General features: G+C 34.0%; 2 protein-coding genes and 1 long non-coding RNA gene across 3 annotated transcripts; 2 read left to right on the plus strand and 1 right to left on the minus strand.

The window, feature by feature from the left end:
- Nucleotides 1–3,029: 3,029 nt before the first annotated feature.
- Nucleotides 3,030–7,493, plus strand: LOC133879014 (protein FAR-RED IMPAIRED RESPONSE 1-like). The gene is made up of 8 exons (XM_062317565.1): nucleotides 3,030–3,045; nucleotides 3,160–3,520; nucleotides 3,568–4,156; nucleotides 4,286–4,448; nucleotides 5,008–5,306; nucleotides 5,466–5,579; nucleotides 6,501–6,541; nucleotides 7,304–7,493. Exons 1-8 carry the CDS (start codon nucleotides 3,030–3,032, stop codon nucleotides 7,491–7,493), a joined length of 1,773 nt encoding a protein of 590 aa, XP_062173549.1.
- Nucleotides 7,494–9,449: 1,956 nt separating this feature from the next.
- LOC133879639 (uncharacterized) lies at nucleotides 9,450–11,584 on the plus strand. The gene is made up of 6 exons (XR_009902131.1): nucleotides 9,450–9,495; nucleotides 9,641–9,704; nucleotides 9,831–9,911; nucleotides 10,676–10,762; nucleotides 11,298–11,455; nucleotides 11,561–11,584. It is a non-coding gene; the product is annotated as an uncharacterized LOC133879639 (long non-coding RNA).
- Nucleotides 11,585–18,070: 6,486 nt separating this feature from the next.
- LOC133880500 (uncharacterized) lies at nucleotides 18,071–19,633 on the minus strand. The gene is made up of 3 exons (XM_062319452.1): nucleotides 19,361–19,633; nucleotides 19,055–19,266; nucleotides 18,071–18,776 (listed from the first exon to the last, which is right to left on the minus strand). The coding sequence occupies exons 1-3, from the start codon at nucleotides 19,619–19,621 to the stop codon at nucleotides 18,110–18,112; spliced, it is 1,140 nt and encodes a 379-aa protein (XP_062175436.1). The 5' UTR covers nucleotides 19,622–19,633; the 3' UTR covers nucleotides 18,071–18,109.
- Between the last annotated feature and the right edge of the window lie 6,796 nt (nucleotides 19,634–26,429).

The following is a 26,429-nucleotide window of genomic DNA, read 5'->3' on the forward strand; positions in this document are numbered from 1 at the left end:
GGAGAATCACAAAACCAACTATAAGTAATTTGAGTTCTTTTAGAATACCTCCACTCAGCTATGAGACTAGTCCACGGCCCGTTTGGTAACTCTGTCCCTTCAATTACGAGGGGAATTTTTTTTTAATGTTTAAAAAAAGTGAATGATATGATATAAAATAAAAAGAATTTATGTAAAAAAATTAAGAAAGAAAAATTGTAGAGCCACGGCTCTGCACCATCACTTTACTACTTTATGGTGCGTTTGACAAAAGAATTTTCACAAACAAATATGATTTTGATTTTTCTTTTTTAAAAAATAAATTATATTTTATTTAACTTTTTGAAAAACAAATCATATATAATTTAATTTTTTTAAAACAAATTATATTTTTATTTAAAGTTAAACTTCAAAATTCACGCACCAAATAACAATTGAATTATGTCAAATACCAAAGGGACCATCAGTTGTGCAGTGTAAAGGAGTAGGGCGAATAGAAAGCGTGTGATGCGGCCAAGTCAGCATGAACGTGTAAACATTCAAAAGGAAGGGGAATATTAACTGAAAAAGAAAAACAAAGAATACCAATAATAAAGCTGAAGGGAAAGAAAGAACTAAGAAGTATTTCAGTTTTACAAACTCTTGTTTTTTAAAGGTCATTAATGGTGGGTTTGGATTCGTTACTAGATAAAACAAAAGATTTAGTTTATTATTTATAGATTTATAGTTCATTTGTAATGATTTTTTTTTTCAACAAAAAAAAAAGAAAAAGAAAAGAGAGGCAACCAAATTTAATTTAAACTATAAAATAAATTTTCTAAACCATCAACTAGATTTTAAAAAAAAATTAAATTTCATGTTGGATTTAATTAATTGAGTAGAAGAAAAGAGATGAAAATTTCTATGGTGACCATAAACTTTAGAGGCATCCACATCCAATTATTTGTATCAGTTGTCTTGGGTTTCACTAATATCTTGATGGTCGACGAGGTTGAGTCAAGTTATAATTCAGTCGAACTTGAAAGAACACTTGTAATTCTTAACGTCTAGGCCTTTATTGTACAGCTTTACAAATATGTATTATTATTATAGCCATGCCCAACTAAAATAGCTATAATTGATTTCTCATTTTTATCTTTTTGGATAAAATAAATAAATAAATAAAAAGTCTGAAAATTGAGTGGTACCTTATAATTTAAGGAGATTCTCTCTTTCAAAAGTAATGTTACATGTCACCCTATGTCACATTGTATCCCCTCAAAATTGATGTGAGTCTTAAAATTACCATTTGATCAAAATTTAATAGTAATATATCATAAACTCAATGGTAATTTTAAGAGCCACATCAGTTTTGGAGGACACAAAGAAGACATGTAGCATTACTCTTTTGAACTTGTGAGAGTTGATAACCCAATGTTGTGTGTCGTTTTATCGTTTCTGCTGAACCCACCCACATCCTCCTTATCCTTAACTGGCCCTCAGACTCTAATCATAATTCATACATACACAAAAAAAACATAGAGAGAGAGAATAGAATAGAAAATTCCCCATTAGAATTTCGACTGAATACAGAGAGATGCAAATGGATCGACAAGAAAGAAAGCTGAAGCTTTGCTTCCCATCACTTATTCAATTGCACAGGCATATATGGAACAGATAATGTGGTGGTCTTTATCATTTTGGGAGCCTCAATAACAATAACAGGGGAGCCTATCTCAAGTTTTGAACTTTTTGCCTGCAGCCGGCCGGTCTCAGGCGATTGATTCACACTTTGTTTTAAGCGATTCATGAATTGAGGGGACCTGGAAAATATCGTTGTGGAAGTGAAAGAAATGGATAATGCCTTGACAAAAAATATATTGCTTCTTTGGTTCTCAAAAATAAAGTCCCATTAACAAATTAAAAAAGGGGCCAATAATCATTGGGCTTCTACTGTGAGGCCCAAAATAGAATGGATTAGGCCCGTGGAAAGGGCATAAGTAGCCTAGTCTACTAAAAAATGGAAAATATTTTGCATTCTTTAGAAGAATCATGAAATTTTGTATGTTGGGATTTTTTGTTTTGAATCAAGAAAGTGCTTGAACAATCATAGTTGAAGGTACATAAACTTATTTTTCCGCTAAATTAGTCTTTCACTTTGACAATACACTTTTAACCCCTAGTTATTATAACATTTGCACTTACTACTACAAATTTTAAAAAATTTATTACTACCATTTATTAAATTAAACACTTTGATTGAAATTGGAGTTAAAATAAATGGAAAAGTAATCATTTGGGTCACTCCGACCGACCGATCAAACCATACCCTCCCCCATCGATCAAACCACCAGCGCCACTCCGACCGACCGCCGCCCCTCTGCCAACTCTCTCTCTTTCTCTCTCTCGGACCCAGCAGCTAAAGGATTCGCCGCCCACTAACACCATACCACGGATCTCCGACGAGGGAGCGCCCACCACCCATCGGAGCACTGCCCAACACCGATCAGAAATGAAGCCGAGCCGACCACGGTATTTTCGCTGTATGGTCTCTCTCTCTCTCTCTCTCCATGGCCTGCCAGTGTAGATTTTTTGTGCTTTTTTTTTTTTTTTTCTCTCTCAACGGCCATTCACATATTCTTGTTGTTGTGATAATTTTTGGTTGTTTTTTTTGTTTTCTTTTTTTGGTTCATGAAGATGCTCATCAGGAGTTCGACAAAATGTTTAAAACGAATATGCATGCTTTGTTTTGCTCCATTTCGTCACTGTTGAGAATGGGTGTTTGGGAAGTGTAATTTTTGCCTTTTGATTTAGTGGGGTTCACATTCTGATCAAAATTTTTGCTATTGTTTAATTGTTTAATTAAACTTTTTGTTTTGTTTAATTAAACTTTTACTATTGTTTAATTGTTTAATTAAACTTTTTGTTTTGTTTTTTTTTTTTTTTTTTTTTTTTTTTTTTTTTGTGGAATAACTTTTAGATGGATTTCTCACAACCGGCCTTGATTTCACAATGCGAAAATAAATTGTTCGTTGACACATGAGCAGCTTGATGATGTTGTGCCCATCGAAATGGACCCTCAAAATGGTATGTTGAGTATTTCATTCTTACTTTTAATATTTGTAACATATCTTTTAGTAAATGTTTTTATTCATAGTTGGGTTCTTTTCTTTACACTATGTTTTATTTGTTTTGATATAGATATAAGTGAAAATGAAACTGTAGCTGATGAACAATTGGCAGATAGTGTTGACAATTGTCGTCCCAAGCTCAAGCTCATAGATGAAGATACAAATGTTAAGGAGCCTAAGGATGGGATGCTATTTGACTCCATGGAGGAACTTCATGAATATTATAGAAATTACGCAAAGCAAAAGGGTTTTGGTGTGATACAGAAGAAGAAAAAAAAGGATGAAAATGGAGATGTACATTACATAACTCTAGCATGTGCTCGTCAAGGCAGCAGGCAATCCAGCTCAAGTAATAGCTTTTGCAAGCCTAGCAAAACAATTAGAACGGGATGTAAGGCTACGTTAAATGCAAAGTTAGTGGGTACAAAGTGGTATGTGACAAATGTGAACAGTGGTCATAATCATGATTTAAGCCCAGGCAAAGGAGATATTTTAGATGCCACAAGAACTTGGATCCTTGTACGAAGAGAAAGCTTGAGATAGATGATAGAGCTGGAATTCGTATGAATAAGATCTATAACTCACTAGCTGTTGAAGCGGGAGGATATGAGAATCTTTCATTTGGAGAGAAAGATTGTAGCAATTATATTGCGAAGTCAAGACGTCTTCGCCTTGGCACAGGAGGTGCTACAGCACTTCGTGGCTACTTCGACAGAATGCGGAAAGTGAATGATGATTTTTATTATGATATAGATGTGGATGATGAGTGTAGGTTAAAAAATGTGTTTTGGGCTAACGCACGAAGCAGGGCATCATATGACGATTTCGGGGATGTGGTTACTTTTGACACAACATACTTGACTAACAAATACGAAATGCCATTTGCCCCTTTTGTGGGAGTCAATCACCATGGTCAATCAATTCTTTTAGGGGCGGCATTAATTTCAAGTGACGATACATCAACATTTGTTTGGTTGTTTGAGGCATGGCTGAAATGCATGAAGGGCCGAGCGCCAAGGGCAATTATTACAGATCAAGATAGGGCTATGAAAAGCGCAATTAATAAGGTTTTCCCGAATGTTCGACATAGATTTTGTTTATGGCACATACTGAAAAAACTTCCAGAAAAATTTGGATCACATTCACAGTACAATGCAATCAAGAGTGCCATACGAAATTGTGTGTATAATTCGTAGACATGTGACGAGTTTGAAGCAGAGTGGCAGAGTATACTTGAGTGTTATAATCTAGAGGATAATGCATGGTTGTGTGGTTTATACAATGAACGGACTTTCTGGGTACCGGCATATTTGAAGGGTGTATTTTTGGCTGGCATGATTACCACACAACGGAGTGAGAGTATGAATGCATTTTTTGATGGTTATGTGTACTCATCCACCTCATTGAAGGAATTTGTAGATTAATACGATAATGCTTTGCGTAAGAAGGTTGAGAATGAAAATGTTGCTGATTTCAATTCTTTTAATTCCACGGTTTCATGTGTAAGTAGGTTCCCCCTTGAGAAGTAGTTTCAAAAAGTTTACACACATGCAAAATCCAAAGAAGTTCAGAAGGAGATTACAGAGGTTCTACATTGTAGATGTTCTCTTTTGAAAAATGAAGGTGGAATTAATACCTATCAAGTGATGGAACAGGTAGAAATTAATGATGCCTATATGAAAAAAGTATGCTTTATTGTTCACTATAATGACCCTTCATGTGAAGTGAACTGCAGTTGTTGTTTGTTTGAATCAAGAGGAATTTTGTGTAGACATGTCATATCTGTATTGACTACAGTTGAAGATGTGGAATTGTTGCCAGAAAAATATTTTCTAAACCAATGGAGGAAGGATTTGAAGCGGCCATATAAGTTAATCAAAAGTAGTTATGATCCCTTGAGTGGTAAACCCTACTGCAGATCGATATGCTGAATTGAGCAAACATATGTTGAAGTTAGCCGCAATCGCAGCACCAGACGTGGACCATTGCACGGAAGTGAATAATTATGTTGATATGCTAATTAAGAAATTAAGTGGTCAAAGCTGTGAACAGTGTCCACCTTCCCATCCACTCCCAAGTGCAAAATCTGTTCCAAGTACATCTATGACTGGTAATGGAGCCATTGATTGTATGGCGATGGAGGTGTGTAGTCCTCTTGTTGCTCGGATTAAAGGGAAGCGAGCATCAAAAAGAAAGGTGTCTGAAGTTGAAAAAGCAGTGATGAAAAAGTCAAAAGGAGGAAACAAGAGACATAGTGACACAAATCCCATACAGAAAAGGAAAAAAAAAAAAAAAAAAAACAGGTATTTATAGATTTGAAAGTCATTGTATGTGTTAAATTATATCTAACATGTTTCAATATTTTATTTATTGAAGACATGCCAAAGATCACTAGTAGATGAACTGGACACAAGTGAAGATCTGTTGCCTTTTGTAAATGATGTTCAGCATGAGCAAGCAATTGGAATCCAAAATAGTGTAGTTACACAGGTATTTATAGGTTTGAAAAAAAAAAATGGGTTCATACATGTGTATTTGATTCGTACATGTTAACGAATAATTTTATTTTCATATATGTTAATCATATGAAATATTTGTTTTAGACTTTCTGAAATTCACAATCATCATGTCCTATTGAAGGAGATTTAATATACTTGTCGTAAGTATTTTGGGGTTTTGGAGAAAAGGTAAATTATCATATGATATTTTTTTCCCTTTTGTAGATAACCATTATAATTTCAACTTGGTCAACTTGGTCATGGTCTAAGATTTCCTGTGAAAAATGCAGATGAGTTACCAAGCCAATGAAAACCAAATGCATTTGGATTTGTACACCGGCGCGCAACATCAACTTTGGATTCTATACTTGGAAAAATTTCTCTATTAAGATTGTTGTAGGTGATGCTAAATTTTGTAAGCAGCTAAGTATTGTGAAATTATTGTAGTTTAAACACTGTTCACTCTTGTTATTTGTATGACGATGAAGCTGGAGAAATTATGGTGTTTCATTTGTATGACGATGTTAAAGCTTAATATGTATGACTTGAAATTTCTTCCAAGAAGAAAATGGATTATTGGGTTGTTCTGTTAGAGAGATTTTTGGTACCATGTATTTATTTGCACTTTGATTGCTGCTTTTGCATAAGCCTTTTAGAAAGAAAAAGAAAAAGGACCTTGAAACAGGTAGCATTAGCGGTTGGCAGGGTGATTTACATCATTCTAGCTTCTTGGTTTTGTGCTCTTGCCAATAAAAAACCTTGTTATTCAACTCTTTCTTTCTTTTCTTTCCCATTTTTTTTTTTTTTTTTTTTTCAAATCTGCGGAAAAAACAGCAAAGTTCTTCATATGATATGTAATTTGTGAATCATCTTCCTGCTGGATTTCTGGATATCTTGTTATGTTTTACTGCAGTTGGAACTTGGAAGAGGTTTCTTTGAAGAACCAAAACGTTGGTATATAGGGAAAAATCAACTCAAGATTTTTCCAGCGGATTTTAGCAAATTAAGAGAGTTTTGGTAAATAGCCCATGAATTAATAGTAACCGTTAACCAGATTTGTAACTGGGTTTTTAAGAGCAATTGAAAAGAACTTCCAATGAATTTTGAAGTATTTGTGCATTCTGCTAATGCAACATTGCATAGAGATTACTCGGTAGCGGTTTGTTAAGCAAACATTTTATTTTCACGCATTCGATATTAGCAAAAACACTGAAGTTGATGCCACTGATTTCTCAATTTACTTGCAGCAATAAATATATTCGGCATTTGCATCAATACAATTGGCAACATTGGCAACAATTTCTGAACATCATCAAACCCATCTATACCAAAACCCACGTTATAGCTGCATTTAACTAAACACCTTATCTGCATTTTTCACCACTCTAAACCTCCATCTCCAATGCCAAAAACTAACACAAAAACCAAGGCCATAGCAAAATTAACATAAGATTTACAACAAACACTTTTGTACAATCTCTCTGTGAGTAACAAAGTAACAAAAACCCCCAAACCTCAGAACCCAAAATAACACAGACCCAGAAAGCAACGAGAGAGAGAGAGAGAGAAACGAGAGAGAGAGAGAGAGAGATCCGACTATGGAGAGAGAGAGAGCTCCGACGAGAGAGACTGACCATAGAGAGATTCGGGAACGGCGGCCTGCTCGGGTTGGTCGGCGTGGTCGTGAGCGACAGTGGTCAGCGCTGTTTGTGGCAGGTGTTGGGCGGGGGAAGATGGAGATGGCGAGAAGGATTTTTGGGTGAAAACCAGATCTGAGGTTGCCGGTCCGAGAGAGAGTCTTGCCTGGACGGTGTCGGTCGGAAGAGATGGAGATGGGTCGTGGGCGCCGTTCGTCTGGGGTCGACGGTCTGCTGGGTTGCGGGTCGAGATCGGTGGCCTACGGTAGTCTGATCTGAAAGAGCCAGACGGTGTCGGCCGTTGGACGGCAGTCGGTCGAAAAAAGAATCACAAAATCTTACAGAAACTGATGAACTATCGACTAATAAATTAACCTATAGGTGAATGCATGTTCCTGCCAATTGTGTTTTGGCATTGTTGTTTCTCAAAATTTTCAGACTGCCAAATTATACACTGTTCATCAACTTATGGTAATTCTCCTGCAGTTGATTTCAAACGGGCGAACGTATGTTTAGAGTGGAATTGATAAATATTACTGGTCCTCTGATACTGCACGTACATAAGTTGGTATTTTCTGAATGAGCTCCAATTTTGAACTTTGTTGATAAAATCCTTTCATTTGACCGAAAAGCAACTCTCTGTTCATACACATATTAATTGGTCTTGCATGTCCTAATTAAGAGCAAGAACAATTTAGAACTTATGGTAATTCTCCTGCATTTGATTCCAAATGGGCCAACCTATGTTTACAGTGGAATTGATAAATATTACCGGCTCCCTGATATTGCACATAAGTTGGTATTTATTGAATGAGATCCAATTTAGAACTTTGCTGGTAAAATCCTATCATTTGACTAGGGTTGTAAATGAAACAATTAAAGCTTTTTGCGAATCAGTTCATTTATTAAATCGAACAAAACTTGGACAAATTTTCAGGCTCGTTTATTAAACGAGCCAAACTTGTATGAACTCGTATAACTCAATTTTTATTATTTTTTAACTTTGTAATGAAAACATCTTAAGTATTTAAAAAGATGAAAATGAATTCTCTTTGTAATGTAACAGATATAGTTTGAATTATTGTAATTATGAATTTTGACATAAATATATGTGGATGTGTGTGTATATGAGTGGGTTTGTGTGTATGTATATATTTGTGTGTGTGTGTGATGAATGTATATACATACCGTAAGACAAATATATAGAGTCGAGATTCAATTGTTTAAGATTCGAGTTAATTTATCTAATTAAGTCGATCTTTATTTTTCAATACTTTTTATCTTTGGACAGCTGCTTATGTTTGTCATGCGATGATTAGTTATCATATATATATTTTTTTTTTCTTTTTGTCAAATACTAGTTAGGTGGCTTCTCTAGTATACATGGAGCGCCTTATGTTTTAATGATTTCTCGCTTACTTATTAAAAAATAATTAACTCAAATAATAGAATTTTAACAATAATTAATTAACAATAAACAATCACGACATTTATTTTATATATGCAATGAATAAGTTAATTAAGTAGCTTGTGGACAAATTTGAGTTCGTTCAAAAAATAAATAAATAAAGTTTGAATAGATTTTCTAGCTCCATGATAAGTTCGAGCTCAAGTTCGGCATGTGTTTAAAAAAACTTAAACAAACTGAGCTTGAACATTCAATATTCAACTCAATTACAGCCCTACATTTGACCAAAAAGCAACTTCTTCTTGTTCATACACACATATATATAAGTTGGTCTTGCATGTCCTAAGAACAAAAACAATTTAGTATATAGCTTTTGCTATTTTGTTCTTTTACAACTGGGCTCAACTTTTTCTTTGTTTTTAGCTTAATTATAATGGGGGACCTAAAAGGTCGGAAGATTATTTCAACGGCCTCCTGGTGACCATTACTTTATCTAATTACTTACCCACTGTAATTGTTTGTATGCATCTGTTAATAGAACTACCATCATACTGCCTTTCTTTGTATTTACTAGATGTAGTATATATGGCCACTTATTGTGTATAATATTAATACCAACTAAACAATAGAGTACATATTTGTATTACGAATATGTGCATTTTTTTTTATCTGCCTTGAGAAACCAATTCCCGGATAATTCAGCTTTAAAATTAACATGTTTCTTTCATGATTAGTAATTATATATTAGAGAACATATTGCTGAGCTATATGTAATTATTGTTTTTATTTGCAGTTTTTACCATCGCAAAGCTAATATTAATGAATGTGAAAGAAGATCAAAGCAAGCTTTCTGCTATTGCAAGGTATCTCTTTCTTTGTTGATTTATATTGAATTTCAAGGGTTCTAGTTGCTTGGATCGAATGTCTAGTACTTTATATAGCCATCCAAGGATGATTGTGTCATTGGCAATGGCTTTTCTTTTTTCCTTCTTTTCTGAATTAATACAGGCAAGGTTCAGGCAGTGCTTGTCGCAGCCTGTATGGTGGATTTGTCAAGTGGATCATGGGAAAAGTAAGTTTATCCTCGTGTTCATCGTAGGTTCTTTCTTTCAATAAAGCATTGCATTTTTTTTTATGCATTTGGTTCTGAAGTTTTATTTTATTTTTTAAAATTTTCTTTTAATCTTGATATGTTAAGGATAAGGATGGAAAAGACAGTCTTGCAGTTCAATTTGCAGATGAGAAGCACTGGGATGATCTTGTTATTATTATTGCTGTGGTATGTCTCTCTTCCATTTTACCTTCTGCTGTGTGAATGAGTTTTCTGGTGAATTTGAGCAGTAGACATACACACGCACGCTCATATGTATGTATGCTAGCAAGCATGCATGTATAATAATAAAATTTTATGAAGTGCCAAAGAAGGGGCAACCCATGCACACTGAAGTATTAGAAGGAGAAGCCCAATAGAAAAAGAAACAGTAAGAAAAATGGAGTTGTTGGCAGTAGCCCTTTTTTCCTTTTAATATACGCTGTACTGCTTTGCTTCTAAAAGTTCTTTCCCATTGTTTTGGCTTGCTAATTTCATCTCTAAGTTGCTTGTTTATGGTGAAATCCTGTATATGTGTTCAAAACTGTAGACTTTAGATACGATTAAGCTTCACCCTTCTGATCAGTTGTGCTCCATGAACATTATTTTAATTTCTTAATAGGAACTTACCGTCTCAAATGAGTTTCTCTGATCAATGTCAAATGTAGAATTTATGTCTATGAAATCCTTATCTTTCCTACTTGTTTGTCTTGTTTCTACAAGAGATAATTATAATTTGTCAAGTATCATGAAAGTTATTTGTATAGCCTAATGTGCATGCTAAATTATTGTTATTATACTACTGTTACTACTACTACTGCTGCTGCTGTATTACTGTTATTATTTTAATCATTATTATTATTATTTTTTGATGAGTATCTGCTGTTATATTGCTCCTACTATGCCCCATTGTTTTCGTTATTTCAATCTTGATTTTTTTTTTTTTATTTTAGGTAAGTTCAAGGCAGAAGGAAACGAGTAGCACCACTGGAATGCGTGAAACAGTTGAAACTAGTTAGCTTTTAAAACATAGAGCAAAGGTACATTTTATTCATCTTTTTCTCTCTTATAAAAGATGTTCGTTGTCTTTCATGAAACTAGGCATCCACCAAGGCTCTGCATGTGATAGATGGCTCTCTTTTTTTGTTGTTTGTGGATTAGATGGTTGAGAGATAAGATTTGATTACTTGAAAAGAGAAAAGAAAAGGGGGAGAGAAGAGGGAGAAGAGGGGAGAAAGTTTAGGAGAGAGTAAAGAGAGCAAAAAACAGTGGCTAAAATTACTTTGTTACCTTCAGTTACTTGAAAATAAGATATGGGCTTGTTTTGGTATTTTGTATGGAGAGAAAACCAAGAGAGATCAATTTAGGAGTCAACTTTCTATATTACTGTACATTATTTTATATAATCATAAATATTGAAACTTGCATGGTCTTTTTTGGAGAATTTTTTTTCCGTTTTAAAATTTGAATTTTCACGTACTTTCCCCTGCTGGAGGGCAGGTCTTTTAGGTTTAATTCTCTAAAATTGTATTTGACTTTTGGTATTTGTTCTTTTCCTTTTTTGGAATGCAACAGGAAATAGTACCAAAACGCATACTACAAATGGAAGGAGCCATAAAAAATCGTGATTTTGCATCTTTTGCACAATTGACCTGTGCTGATAGTAACCAGTTTCATGCTGTTTGCCTGGACACATCTCCCCCAATTTTCTACATGAATGATACATCCCATAAGTGAGTTCTGCTCTAGTTTTTTGGTTCTACAGCATCAATTTTTTTTTCCTTGAAATGCGGCATTAAAATGCTGAATTTAAAATCAGTGAAACAACTATCTTTCAGGATAATCAGCATTGTCGAAAAGTGACACTATATATATAATGGCATGCTGTTCTGACATGCCACTACATATATAGTGGCGTGTCGTTCTGACACACCACTAATTTATAAACGACATGTCACAAATTACTTGCATGTTACATTGAGACATGCCACTAACTCCTATTTATTGACCTATTGATTACTGACCTTCTAGAAAGGTCAAAGATGGCAAACCACTAATGTTTAGTGACCTTTCAGCCATCTTGAAAGGCCACTAAAAAGTGGTCACAAAAAATCCATATTTTTGTAGTGTTCATACTTGGATGACTATATATATGCCTTTAGTAGGTCTGAAAAAAATTTCACTAAGAATGGCTAATAAAATGTAAGTTGAAAAAAACTAAAAATTTAACATATAAAATAAATTTGGTGTGGCTAAATCTGTGACAAGTAGCATTTTATGAATATTTCTTCTTGTTGTTTAATTCCATCAACCCAACTGTTATTATATGACAGAAATCAACAATTATTTGAATTTAATGAATTTCTCTATAATTTTTTTTATTTAATTTTTTTTTACAATTATATTTTAAGACATTAAAAAAAAAAAAAAAAAAAAAACCAAACATCTTTCATAGCGCAGGATATAGGCAAATGGAAATAATACTCATTGCAATATATTCCCTTAATCACTAAGACGGTTGAGAAGCAAATCAAAATATCTACTTCATAATTTGGCTTAACATATATAGAGTTTGGAAGACTTTGGTAGCAACTTGAGCAACTAACTGACAATTTCGATAAAAACCCAAGTTGCTTGATGTTTGGAGTTTTGGCATGGTCAAATTGGCAACATCATCTTTAGGAAATTTCAGAGCAGAAATCCAAGACATGCGTCAACTTCTTCGTGAGACTCTTGTGAATATTTGTTATCACTTGTCATGCTCAGAAAAGAAAAAAGTTTTTGTTTCCATATTCCCTTCACCAATAATTTATCATTTTTCTTTTGACTAATCAACGCATTAGGAGAAGGAGAACAACAAAATTAATCAACGACAAGTAATTGATGGGACGACCAAGAAGTTTCTGTCAAGAACCACCAAGAAGTTTCAGGGTAGAAGGCTAAGAAATTATGTTGTTTAGAAAAATTATCATCAAAGTTGAGTGTTGATTGTGTTGAGACGCCAGACTTGACTTGAAAAAAGAGGATACACTACATACCATATGGATCCCGTTGAGAAACTCCCTTAAACCGTATTCATTGGTAATCCAAAGAACTCTTAAACTATTGATTAATGAGGAGAAACTCTCATCCTATTGTATCGATTCATAATGAGAAAATTTTTACTTTACTTTATCTGATTATCAGAGAAAACTCTTATCCTACTAAAATTTACTGATAAAAAAGATAGAACTCTTTTTATACTGTTTTCATTGATATCTGCAAGTGTTTTACCCATGTTATATTTTGATAGTTATTGTTTTGCGTCACCATGGGTAGGGACGGAGGGAGGAGGGGGGACCCCTACCAGCCCCCCTCCATTTCCTAAAAAAAAAAAATTTATAAGATGGGAAAAAAATAATTCTAAAAAAAATTAAAAATATAAGATAAAAAAAATTAAAAGTTAGTTTACTTGCCCTACTAAATTTTTTTTTTTTTGGCCATTGCCCCTGCCCAAAAAAATTTCATGCTCCATCCCTGACCATGGGATATTGTATATATAAATGATTAGAAAAGATAATGCTAAGAAATTAATGCCTTGATGTTGCCAATTTGAAGACCTTTGTATATCATGCCAAACCCAAGGATAAGTGTGGTACGACCATTGTTGTCGGGACCACCGACAAGTTTGAAAGTAGAAAACTAAGAAATTAATGCATGAACTTGTATTAGAATAAGATGCAATTACTTGTAGATATTTCAAACTTTCTTTTTCTTTTTCTTTTTTTCTTTTATTTTTAATTTTTTTTCTATATTTTTTTTATTACTCTTTGCTTTTGGTGCAGGAGTATTTTTACTTTAATTTGCTTTTTAAATAGTTGCTACAATGCATTCTTCTTTCTTTTCTTTTTTTTTTTCTTTTTTTTTTTTTTCTTAAAAAAAAAAAAATGTTTTCCTAATACCTTCGGCTCCATTAGTTTAGGGCCCAGGAACATTTTTCTTTAGACTGAATTTTTGAGGTCTAGAAAGCAAAGGATTGGTACGATGACATGTCATTATTTTTCAATGATTTTACTTCCCTACTTAAATTGTTGTTTCTGAGAGTTTCTAAACATAAGCATTCTGCTTCAATAAAAAATCGGGTGTCACTCGCTTGATGAAATAGGGATATCTATACGAAGCTTTGTAAGATAGTTCATATGCTAGGATTGTGTCTTTTGTTCATTGATCAGAAAAAACAAAACAACTGGAAAGTTATTAAGTATTTGAATCGGCTAATCAAGTAACAAAATAGTTTGGGAGGTAAATTTTAGAACTAATATTTTTTTGTTTTTGAAGCTCAAACGAAGAAAAATTAAAAGAATTTAAAAGTGAATCATTGGGCACCTAAATTTTGTAAACGATTTTGATTTTCTTTCACATTTTAACTTCTGTTATATGACTCACTTAAAAATAAATAAAAATAAAAACCTTCTATTATGACTAACATTATTTTTGTGTGATGTACAGATTAATTAACATTTCAGAGCAGAAATCCAAAGCATGCTCAGAAAAATAAATAAATAAATGTTTTTGTTTTCATATTCACTTAGCCAATAATTTAACATTTTTCTTTTTGACTTGTAAAATCACCTAATTTAGAAAGGCTATGACTTACATCCACACGTCAAACCCTTTTTTTGGTTAAATTTTTGCTTGATTCATTCAATTGTATACAAGACTCGATTTATAGAGAAAGAGCGAGTCTGAATATTACAAGTTTCTTATATTTTTATATTACCAACAATAAATTTAATATATCTATTTGTAACTTTTGTAACTCTTATATCTTCAATTCTTGTAACACTTATCTCAATATGACTTTGAAACTTTTCAATGTTTGAGTTGAAGGAGAATCACAAAACCAACTATAAGTAATTTGAGTTCTTTTAGAATACCTCCACTCAGCTATGAGACTAGTCCACGCCCGTTTGATAACTCTGTCCCTTCAATTATGAGGGGAATTTTTTTTTAATGTTTAAAAAAAGTGATTGATATAATATAAAATAAAAAGAATTTATATGAAAAAATTAAGAAAGAAAAATTGTAGAGCCACGGCTCTGCACCATCACTTTACTACTTCATGGTGCGTTTGACAAAAGAATTTTCAAAAACAAATATGATTTTGATTTTGCTTTTGCTTTTTTAAAAAACAAATCATATTTTATTTAACTTTTTAAAAAACAAATCATATATAATTTAATTTTTTTTAAACAAATTATATTTTTATTTAAAGTTAAACTTCAAAATTCACGCACCAAATAACAATTGAATTATGTCAAATACCAAAGGGACCATCAGTTGTGCAGTGTAAAGGAGTAGGGCGAATAGAAAGCGTGTGATGCGGCCAAGTCAGCATGAACGTGTAAACATTCAAAAGGAAGGGGAATATTAACTGAAAAAGAAAAACAAAGAATACCAATAATAAAGCTGAAGGGAAAGAAAGAACTAAGAAGTATTTCAGTTTCACAAACTCTTGTTTTTTAAAGGTCATCAATGGTGGGTTTGGATTCGTTACTAGATAAAACAAAAGATTTAGTTTATTATTTATAGATTTATAGTTCATTTGTAATGATTTTTTTTTAAAACAAAAAAAAAAAAAAGAGAGAGGCAACCAAATTTAATTTAAACTATAAAATAAATTTTCTAAACCATCAACTAGATTTTTTTAAAAAATTAAATTTCATGTTGGATTTAATTAATTGAGTAGAAGAAAAGAGATGAAAATTTCTATGGTGACCATAAACTTTAGAGGCATCCACATCCAATTATTTGTATCAGTTGTCTTGGGTTTCACTAATATCTTGATGGTCGACGAGGTTGAGTCAAGTTATAATTCAGTCGAACTTGAAAGAACACTTGTAATTCTTATCGTCTAGGCCTTTATTGTACAGCTTTACAAATATGTATTATTATTATAGTCATGCCCAACTAAAATAGCTATAATTGATTTCTCATTTTTATCTTTTTGGATAAAATAAATAAATAAAAAGTCTGAAAATTGACTGGTACCTTATAATTTAAGGAGATTCCCTGTTTCAAAAGTTTACATGTCACCCCATGTCCCATTGTGTCCTCTCAAAATTGATGTGACTCTTAAAATTACCATTTGATCAAAATCTAATAGTGATATATCATAAACTCAATGGTAATTTTAAGAGTCACATCAGTTTTGGAGGACACAAAGGAGACATGTAGCATTACTCTTTTGAACTTGTGAGAGTTGATAACCCAATGTTGTGTGTCGTTTTATCGTTTCTGCTGAACCCACCCACATCCTCCTGATCCTTAACTGGCCCTCAGACTCTCATTATAATTCATACATACACAAAAAAAAAACATAGAGAGAGAGAATAGAATAGAAAATTCCCCATTAGAATTTCGACTGAATACAGAGAGATGCAAATGGATCGACAAGAAAGAAAGCCGAAGCTTTGCTTCCCATCACTTATTCAATTGCACAGGCATATATGGAACAGATAATGTGGTGGTCTTTATCATTTTGGGAGCCTCAATAACAATAACAGGGGAGCCTATCTCAAGTTTTGAACTTTTTGCCTGCAGCCGGCCGGTCTCAGGCGATTGATTCACACTTTGTTTTAAGCGATTCATGAATTGAGGGGACCTGGAAAATATCATTGTGGAAGTGGAAGAAATGGATAATGCCTTGACAAAAAGGATATTGCTTCTTTGGTTCTCAAAAAGATAAAGTCCCATCAAGTCTCGAACCGTCCAATAGATAAAGTCCCATTAACAAATTAAAAAAGGGGCCAATAATCATTGGGCTTCTACTGTGAGGCCCAAAATAGAATGGATTAGGCTCATGGAAAGGGCATAAGTAGCCTAGTCTACTAAAAAATGGAAAATATTTTGCATTCTTTAGAAGAATCTTGAAATTTTGTATGTTGGGGTTTTTTGTTTTGAATCAAGAAAGTGCTTGAACAATCATAGTTGAAGGTACATAAACCTATTTTTCCGCTAAATTAGTCTTTCACTTTGACAATACACTTTTAACCCCCAGTTATTATAACATTTGCACTTACTACTACAAATTTTAAAAAATTTATTACTACCATTTATTAAATTAAACACTTTGATTGAAATTGGAGTTAAAATAAATGGAAAAGTAATCATTTGCTTTGCATGTGACTACTTTTTAATTCTTTTTACCTAAATGTCCTTAAAATTATTAAAACAATAAACAAACAAAAATTAAAATAAATAAATAAACATGATATAAAAAATAAAGAAAATTGAATTTAAAAATATAATATAAAATAAACAAGACCTAGGGGTTGGATCCCTAAAAGCCAAAACACTAGCCCCCCAAAATAAAAAAAAGGGGTGATGCTGGGCATCCTCAAAATGAAAAAGATGGGAGCCTAACCACCGCCACAAAATGAGAGGTGGTTCGGGCACCCCATGGTTTTTTGTAGTTTTTATTTTAATAAATTTTGTGCAAAATATTTATTTTTTTAAGGTATTTTGGAGAGAGAAATGCAAAACAAGTCATGTATGGCTTATTTTGACTATAAATATTAATTAAGTGTTTAATTAGATACACGGTGGTAGTGTAAGAGATCTCGATATCACTTTTTAAAGTTTGAAGGTATAAGCGCAAATGTGATGATAGTTCAAGAGGCTAAAGCGTACTTTCCAACTCTTATTTAAAAGGAGTTCGTAGTTGCACAAATTGTTTTCAACGACTTCCCATTCAATAAAAGATTAATAGAAGAAGAAAGGAATAATCCATATGGGTCGATAAAGATGTAGAGTTAAATGTAGGTTTAATTTGCATTTAAATTCATAGAGTTATTTTAGGCCTATAAAGAATGCATCATACAAGGGTTCGTTTGATGATAGACAGGCAAAAATCTGTAAATAAGACCAGAGAAACAAAAATCCCACAACTGAAGTTTAATTGAGTTTAGTTATCCAATTAAGGCTGAATAACGAACCCATGCATAGACTTACACCACAAGTCCTGCATCTCTCAAAAACAGAAGTTAAAGACTTTGCAAATGGATTTTGTCTACCTATAACTCTAATATAATTTATTTTCATCTTCCTTGCATGCATCAAAAATTCAGATTTATTCTTTCAACTTTCCTTGTTCTTTTTACCAGGTACGTAGCTAGGTTGATTCGATCAATTTAGAATATCAGCTGAAGAATGCCAGAAATGAACAACGGAATTTGAGTAAAAAGAGAATGCTGCCACAAACTGTCGTAAGTAAAGAGTTTTCATTGAATATGTACAAAAATATAAATATTAAAGAAAATTGATATAAGAGCTAGCGACATACATTCACCAAAAAGGAAACACTACAGGGGTGAAAAAAGAGAATGATAAGGAACACAAAAAAAAGGCTACTTCTGCCCAAGTAAAAGTGCCTTTCTAATAGCTTCGCTCATCCCAACAGCGAGTGGAAACAAGTGTCCAGCACCTGGTAACTCATGGTATTGAATCCATGAAAGTTTTCTGGCTATATAGCGTTGCAGCATAATTGGCACAAGCTTATCTTCATCGCCTTGCCATAGATGAACTGAACCTTCATTATTTGGAAAAGGGTTCTGAAAATCCAGCGGAGTGAATTTCCAACTCCCAAATCCAACCATCAAGTCACGATGGATGGACTCAAACTCTCCTTGCTGCTTCACCTGTGCCTGCTGGGGGGAAACGAAATTCTGGTTATGCATGTTGATCTGATACTCATAGAGACCCCTTTTAGCAGAGTATAAGTAAAGAAAATGAAGTACCTGGTGGTGCACGTGCATCTCTCTCCCAGCAAGCTTGGAAACTATTTCATAATCTTGGCGAGAGAAGATATTTTCAGGCTTATTGGCTACAACACTGGCTGCAGGAAACCACTTCTGAGTGTTCCACCAGAAGGTTAGCCATGATACAAAGTGAGCAACACGTAGGCTCCACTGGTCTTGAGGTTGTTGTTTGTAGTAGGCGTCTGAAGACAAGTTGGCAGGAAATCCTTTCCACCAGTAGTTGACAACCGGAGCTATTAATGTTGCTCCTGCTAACCTATCGCCATTAAGAGAGACAGAATTAGCCAACATACTAAAATGAAATTTAAAGAAAAACAATAATGTTTCTTAAATTTTTCAAACAACATAATGATCAGCTAATGCAGAAAGAGCTCCCTTCTCGTACTAAAAATCCCATATTTATTATCAATGCCTACTTAGATGACAGATCGAGCACGATATTAGAAATGTATCTTTTCAACATACTTGATGTTGAAAATTCCATTCACTATACCTCTATTCAAATTCCATTGAAAAGGATGTTTTTCTAGTTACCTATGAGGAATATACTTGAGGCAGCCCCAAACCACCTGACCGCCCATTGAAAACCCGATTACATAAAATTTGGATCCAAGTCCGAATTGATCAGCAAGCTCTTCTACATCTAAAGCCAAACTTTTCGCCGATCGTTTTGGATCTGGATCACTTTCTCCATAACCCGGTCTGTCAAACGACACAATGTAGAGTCCTAGTTCTTCAACAATTTCCTGAAAATTATTCCCACTATCAAGTCAATCAGTGCAACTTTTAGCATGACAAAACAAAGCCTAGGAACCCAAATATATATGATGAATTCAGTGCTTGAGGGAGGTTTGTTGTAATCACTGGATCATGTCTACAAGAGCCGAAGCCGTGAATAAAGATAATGTTATAGTTAGCAGCTTCTTTAGACACTCCATGGTCCTTGTAGGCCTGATGCCTTCCATCCCTGAGCTTTATTCTAGGTGCTGTTACAGGTGGGCGACCAGGGGAGCCACAAATGCTGGGAGGTGGAGGGCGGGTGGCTTGATATGCCCATGCCACAAGCCCAATTAACAGAATCACCCCAATTCTTATCAACATCCCTGAATTGGAAAAGCAAAAACACACATTTGTGAATGCAGTACAGAAATTCTGAAGAAAATTTTGTGAGGCCTTTGTTTACATTTTCATTTGGGATGAATGAAAAAAGAAAAAAGTACGTAACTAACATCATATTGAATCAGGATATGAGAAAAAGAATAATCACTAATACAAACAATTGGACGTTATATGATGCTCTATGTTTCTTGAAAATTATATTTACAGATTACAGATTTTTGCAGATTTCAAATGGAAACAGAAACAGTGTTTACTTAAATCATAAGCTTTTCGTTATGCACCACAATTAAAGAGCAAGATAGAGTAGAGAGTGGAGACTGAATCTTCACCTTCCAAACCCACGTTAGCAATGCTAGGAAAGGAAGAATCTATGGAGGCATACGCATCAAGAAGCCTCAGAATTGGGAACACAAGAGACAGAGAAATGAAAGAAAAATTTAAAGTGGGGATTTGTGAAAATGAAGTGATTTCTTGGTTGTCTTTCACCTGATTATCTTTCCGTTGACTCCCACTGCATGTATTATATGCATATAGAGAAAAACAGAGCATCCATCTGAGAAGTTATATTAGAGCCAGTCAATCCAAATATCCAAACGTTGTATATGTGGAGGGTGGTTAAGCCACTCAACCACCCCGCAGACTAAACGCTCTCTCCTAAGCTCAATGAAGTTGAATTTGGGTTGATGTTGTTATCAGCTGTGTCGGAAAGGTGTTACCCGGCCAGTTGCTCTTAAACTTGACATAAATATAATAAATGAGTGTACTTTTTAGAGAGAAATAAAATGAGAAATGACACACGCATCCTTTACATGCATTTATACAATTAAATTTTAAATTCACCATTGAATTTGTAAGACCCAATGTGTGTCCATAAATCAAGTGATAAATTTAAAAATGAAATGCGTAGGAATTGTATTTGTATGACATGTCAAATATTGTTGTACATATTACGCTCGTTGCAGGCTGGATGAGCCCTATCTTCCAATTATATATATTAAGCCAACACTACAAAAATCGCATGAAATAGCCACGTGCAGTTTGACACGTGTACAGTGTCGTACACGTGTCAAACATTTAGACACGTGTACTTTGACACGCGTATTACGCGTGTCAAATGTGCATGTTACAAACTGCACAGTTTGACACGCGTATCGGAATACACGTGTCAAATTTGACACGTGTATTCCAATACGCGTGTCAAATTTTTTTGACACGTGTATTCCGATACACGTGTCAAAATGTTTTTAATTAAAAAAAAAACTAAATTCAGTTTTTTATTTAATTAAAATTTTTATTTAATTATTTAATTGTATTTTTAATTAAATTAAAAATACAATTAAAAAATTAAATAAAAATTTTAATTAAATAAAAAACTGAATTTGGGTTTTTTTTTAAAAAAAAATAAATTTTTTATTGTTTTATAAAATTTATTTGGGTTAATTAAATTTTTTTTTGAATTTTTCAAATTTTGTAATTTTCGACCACAAATAACGCAGCATTTATTTTACCCAAAACCAACACGAAATCATACTACACAAACAAATAATTAATAACATATTCGTTAACAAGCAAATATTTACGAACAAAAAATAATTACACAAAATATCTACAAATCTGAAAGGCGTCTCTGCGAATCACGAGGTATCGTCCCAGGCGTGTGCCCCATATAGCAAAATTTGCATCCGTTCTTTAAGCGTATAGAACGCGTCGATTGCATACAGCAAGGACATGCCTTCGCACCCCTGTTAGGCCAACCAAATAAATCTGCATACGCTGGAAAGTCGTTTATCGTCCACATCAACTGAGATCGCATAATAAAATTTTCCTTCTTTGAAGCATCGAATGTTCGTACCCCTACATTCCACAGTTTCAGCAACTCATCAATCAATGGCTGAAGGTAAACATCAATATCCATACCTGGTGAGCTCGGTCCAGGGATAACCATGGAAAGGATGAAGGACGACTGTTTCATGCACATCCAAGGTGGCAAATTGTACGGCACAAGCATTTCGGGCCATGTGCTGTGGGATGTGCTCATGTTCCCAAATGGATTAAATCCATCTGCTGTCAAACCAAGCCGGACGTTCCTACTCTCTGCCATAAAATCTGGGTGTAAAATGTCAAACGATCTCCATGCCTCACCGTCGGCCGGGTGCCTCAATACGCCATCCCTAGTGCGGCCTTCTGCATGCCATCTCATATGGGGCGCAGTATGCTCAGACATGAATAACCTCTGCAACCGTGAGATGAGTGGAAACCACCTCAAGATCTTCACCGGGCGTTTTTTTCTCGCTGATATGATCTCACCATCATCATCTACATGTGTATCAGCCCTCCACTTAGATTCTCCACATACGGTACATGAATCTAATTCTTTATTGTCTTTCCAGAATAACATACAGTCATTACGGCACGCCGGAATCTTCTCATACCCCAGACCCATGCCACTTAGGAACTTTTTCGCCTCATACGTGTTATCTGGCAATGCCTCATTGCAAGGAGGCAACAACTGATTGATGAATTCGAGAATGTCTGAAAATATCTTGTTACTAATACCTCCAACGCACTTCAAGTTGTACATGTGTACAGTAGCACTCAATTTACTATGCTTCGTACCAGGGTGAAGGGGCTTCTCGGCAGTCTTTAACAGCTCTTGGTACTTCAATGCGTCCCCGCACGAGGTATCTTCATCAACTTGTTGCGGAAGAGTACTGACCCCTTCAGGAACATCGTGCACGCCGAAGGCGTCATGCAACATGGCGTGCATGTTATCATCCTGTTCCACGGCGACACCCTCCTGTTCTGTGACATGATCACCATGTTCAGTGCTACGGTCAGCGGCTTCTGTGCCACTGTGATGACTCGAACACTGACCAAGAATAGCGGAACCAGTCGTAGTCTCACCGTGCATATACCACAAATTGTATCCCGGATTCATCCCCCGACCTCCAGTCAGGTGGGCAAGAACGTACTCAGGAGTGTGACGCTGGTTATTTCGACAATACTTGCATGGGCAGTAAATTTTTCCATCGCCGGCCGTACAATTACTAACGGCAAATGCCACAAACGCCCTACACCCATCGTTATACCGTGTCGTACCCTTAGGTGTTGACATCCAAGACTTGTCCATGTTTATCTGTATAGGGTTAAGAGGACAAGACAAATCATACGGCTTACAGTATAAACGTGTACAAATATAGTGCATGTCACGCAACATGGGGTGTACGAATTTATTTCCCTTTTAAAGGGTTTATGGTTAGAGTTTAGGAGTTTTGTTTTTTTTTTATAAAGTGTAAGAAATTGTTTTATTTTTTTTTTAAAAGGGTTTAGGGTTAGGGTTTAGGGTTATAACCCTAATTAGGGTTTTATTTTTTAGAAAGTGTAGGATTATTTCATTTTTTATTTTTAAGGGTTTAGGGTTAGGGTTATGGTTTGTTAGGGTTTAGGGTATTTTTGTTTTGAAAGTGTAGGATTATTTTATGTAGGGTTTTAGTTTTTTTTTAGAAAGTGTAAGTGTTTTTATTTTTTTTATTCTTTTAAAGGGTTTAGGGTTAGGGTTTGTTAGGGTTTAGGGTTAGGTTTTATTTGTTTCTTTAAAAGTGTAGGATTTTGTTTTTTTATTTTTAAGGGTTTAGTGTTAGGGTTTAAGGTTTAGGGTTAGGGTTTTTTTCCTAGAAAGTGTAGGAATTTTTTTTTTTCGGTTTAGGGTTAGGGTATTTTTTTAGAAAGTGTAGGTTATTTTTTTTTTTTAAGGTTTAGGGTTTAGGAGTTAGGGTTTAAGGTTTAGGGTTAGGGTTTTTTTCCTAGAAAGTGTAGGATTTTTTTTTAGGGTTTAGGGTTAGGGTATTTTTTTTAGAAAGTGTAGGTTATTTTTTTTTTAGGGTTTAGGGTTTAGGATTTAGGGTTTGTTAGGGTTTAGGGTTTAGGGTTTAGGGTTTAGAGTTTACGGTTAGGGTTTGTTAGGGTCTAGGGTCTAGGGTTAGGGTTTAGGGTTTTAGGTTTTTTTTTTTTAAGCGATTAGGGTTTAGGGTTGTAGGTAAAATTTTTTTTTTCAAGGGTTTAGGGTTTAGGATTTAGGGTTTTTTTTTTTTAAGCGATTAGGGTTTAGGGTTTAGGGTTTTAGGGTTTATGGTTTAGGGTTTAGGGTTTGTTAGGGTCTAGGGTTTAGGGTTTTAGGTTTTTTTTTTTTTTAGGGTTTAGGGTTTAGGGTTTGTTAGGGTCTAGGGTCTAGGGTTAGGGTTTAGGGTTTTAGGTTTTTATTTTTTAGGGGTTTAGGGTTTAGGGTTTTAGGTAAATTTTTTTTTTTTAAGGGTTTAGGGTTTACGATTTAGGGTTTTATTTTGGTTTAAAGCGATTAGGGTTTAGGGTTTAGGGTTTTAGGGTTTAGGGTTTGTTACGGTTTAGGGTTTAGGGTTAAGAGTTTTTTTTAAGAAAGTGTAGGAATCTTTTTTTGTAAGGATTTAGGATTAGGGTTTAGGGTTTTCGTTTTTTTTTTTCGAAAGTGTAGTAAGTTTTTATTTTTTTTAAAGGGTTTAGGGTTTTATTTTATTCTTTTTATAAGATTTTAGGGTTTGTTAGGGTTTAGGGTTTAGCAGTTTAGGTTTTTTTTAGAAAGTGTAGGATTTTTTTTTAGGGCTTAGGGTTTAGGGTTTAGGGTAAGGGTTTTTTTTTAGAACGTATAGGATTCAAAGTTTATTTAAGGGTTTATTATTGTGTTGGTTTTATGGTTATGATTTTAGGATATAAAGTTTATATATGCATATGAGAGAAATTTTAGTATTTTTTTTTTTGAGTTTTTTTATCTGAAGATACCAAATTCTTCTTATAAATCTGTAGTCTCTTCACATGAATAGTTAACGTTAAAAATGGAAGATAAAAAACAAATTCGTCGCAATTGATGATTTATGACGTTTGTTTTAAGGTTTTTTTTACGAATATGATTGTAAATGGTGGACAGTGGAATATTTGTTTTTTTGTTTTTTTTTTTCCCGAAAATACCACAATTTATATATATTAGTAGCACAATTTATTTTCCCCACAATTTATATATATTCATAGCACAATATGTTGATTATAATTTTGTATTTTAATTTTACTTTGCCATTATTGCTCACGATCATATTTTTATAAAATTAAAATGATAGCGGATATTTTTTCTTTTTGCCACTTCATAAAAATACCAAAATTCACAATAGCACATTAAATCCATAGTAGCACACTAAAATATATCTCAAATATCCTCACATCAAGAGTTTTTTTTAAAAAAAAATTAAATATAATCACCAATAAATTCCATATTTCCATATTCCATATTTTCCATATTTCCACCAACTAGACAATGATTCAGTAATAAAAAATCAGTAATAAAAAATCTACAAGTATATATTCCATATTTCCACAAACTAGACAATGAAAAAAATTAGACAAATATCACAAAAAAAATTAATAAAATATACAAACTTATAGCAAAAAATTCAAAACAAAAATAAAAATAACTCACAGTGATTTTTGTAGTGCAAGCTTGTACGTGTACCTGGAATTTTTGACAGAAAAAATAAAATAAAATAAAAAAATAAATAAAGCTGAAAATGTTAGAACAGATATGCACTGTAAACCGAGAGAGAGAGAGAGAGAGAGAGAGAGAGATTGAGAAGATGAGTGAGAGTGAGAGGAAGTGGAGGGAATACCTTGAACGGACGCGAGGGCTGTGGTGGGCGGGGGACAGTGGCGAGAGCTGAGAGAGAGAGAGAGCTAGAGAGAGAGAGAGAGAGAGAGAGAGAGAGCCGGTACCGGACAGTACTGGCCAGAACGGGAGGTGAGAGAGCTAGGGAGAGCGAGAGAGAGGGAGGGTCGCCGGCAGAGAGCACCGGAATGGGCTGTCGCCGGCCAGAGCTCGACGGAGAGAGAGAGAGAGAGAGAGAGAGAGAGAGAGAGAGAGAGAGAGAGAGAGAGAGAGAGAGAGAGAGATAGAGTCAGAGAGAGAGAGATTTACGTAAGAAATGGGTAGCTTCCTCTGGAAGCTACCCATTTCTTTTATATAAATTAAATATAAAATTTAAAATTTAAAATATATTTAAAAAAGTATATAATTTGAATAATATATAATTTAAATATAATATATAAAGCTAAATTATATCCTAAGATTGGCCAGGTGGCGCGCGGGAGAATTCCCGCGCAGTACCTAGCCAATCAATTGGACACGTGTACGTAGTACACGTGCCCAATTGGGGACGTGTATGTAAATACACGTCTCCAAATGTCATTTTTTTTTTTAATATATTATATATATATATATATATTTAATATATTATATATATTTTATATAAACCCATGCAACCCATAACGTGTATGCACTGCATGTACTGCATGTACACATTGCTAAACCCTAAGACCTAAAACTAAAACATAAACTATAAATTAAAATTAAATATAATCCCTAAATTTAAATCATGACACTAAGTATAAGTATATATACTATACTACCCTAACCCTAAGTATATGTACTATATATTATTTTGAATTTTAAAATGGCGGCGCGCGGGAGACGTGTAATTAAAATACACGTCCCCCATTGTAGAAATTGTATGTAATTAAAAAAAAATAATTATATATATATATATATATATATATATATATATATATATAATTTAACAACGTAAAAAATTGTTAGGGTTTAGGGTTTTAGTTTCTTAGGGTTTAGGGTTTAAGGTTAGGATTTTTGTTTTTAGTGTTACGAATTTTTTTTTTAGAAAGTCTAGGATATTTTTGTTTAAGGGTTTATGGTTTAGGG

The sequence above is a fragment of the Alnus glutinosa genome, chromosome 10 (assembly GCF_958979055.1).
Source record: "Alnus glutinosa chromosome 10, dhAlnGlut1.1, whole genome shotgun sequence".
NCBI lineage: Eukaryota > Viridiplantae > Streptophyta > Magnoliopsida > Fagales > Betulaceae > Alnus > Alnus glutinosa.

What these genes read in the sequence shown, in the direction of transcription:
- LOC133880500 (XM_062319452.1), bottom strand. Translation starts at nt 19,621, where the DNA reads ATGTTGATAAGAATTGGGGTGATTCTGTTAATTGGGCTTGTGGCATGG. An exon ending in TTACAACAAACCTCCCTCAA is followed by an intron (nt 19,267 to 19,360) that starts GCACTGAATTCA and finishes AATAATTTTCAG; the next exon opens with GAAATTGTTGAAGAACTAGG. An exon ending in CTCAAGTATATTCCTCATAG is followed by an intron (nt 18,777 to 19,054) that starts GTAACTAGAAAA and finishes TAATGGCGATAG; the next exon opens with GTTAGCAGGAGCAACATTAA.
- LOC133879014 (XM_062317565.1), top strand. An exon ending in AAGTTAGTGGGTACAAAGTG is followed by an intron (nt 3,521 to 3,567) that starts GTATGTGACAAA and finishes ATTTAAGCCCAG; the next exon opens with GCAAAGGAGATATTTTAGAT. An exon ending in AAAATAGTGTAGTTACACAG is followed by an intron (nt 5,580 to 6,500) that starts GTATTTATAGGT and finishes GTTTTACTGCAG; the next exon opens with TTGGAACTTGGAAGAGGTTT.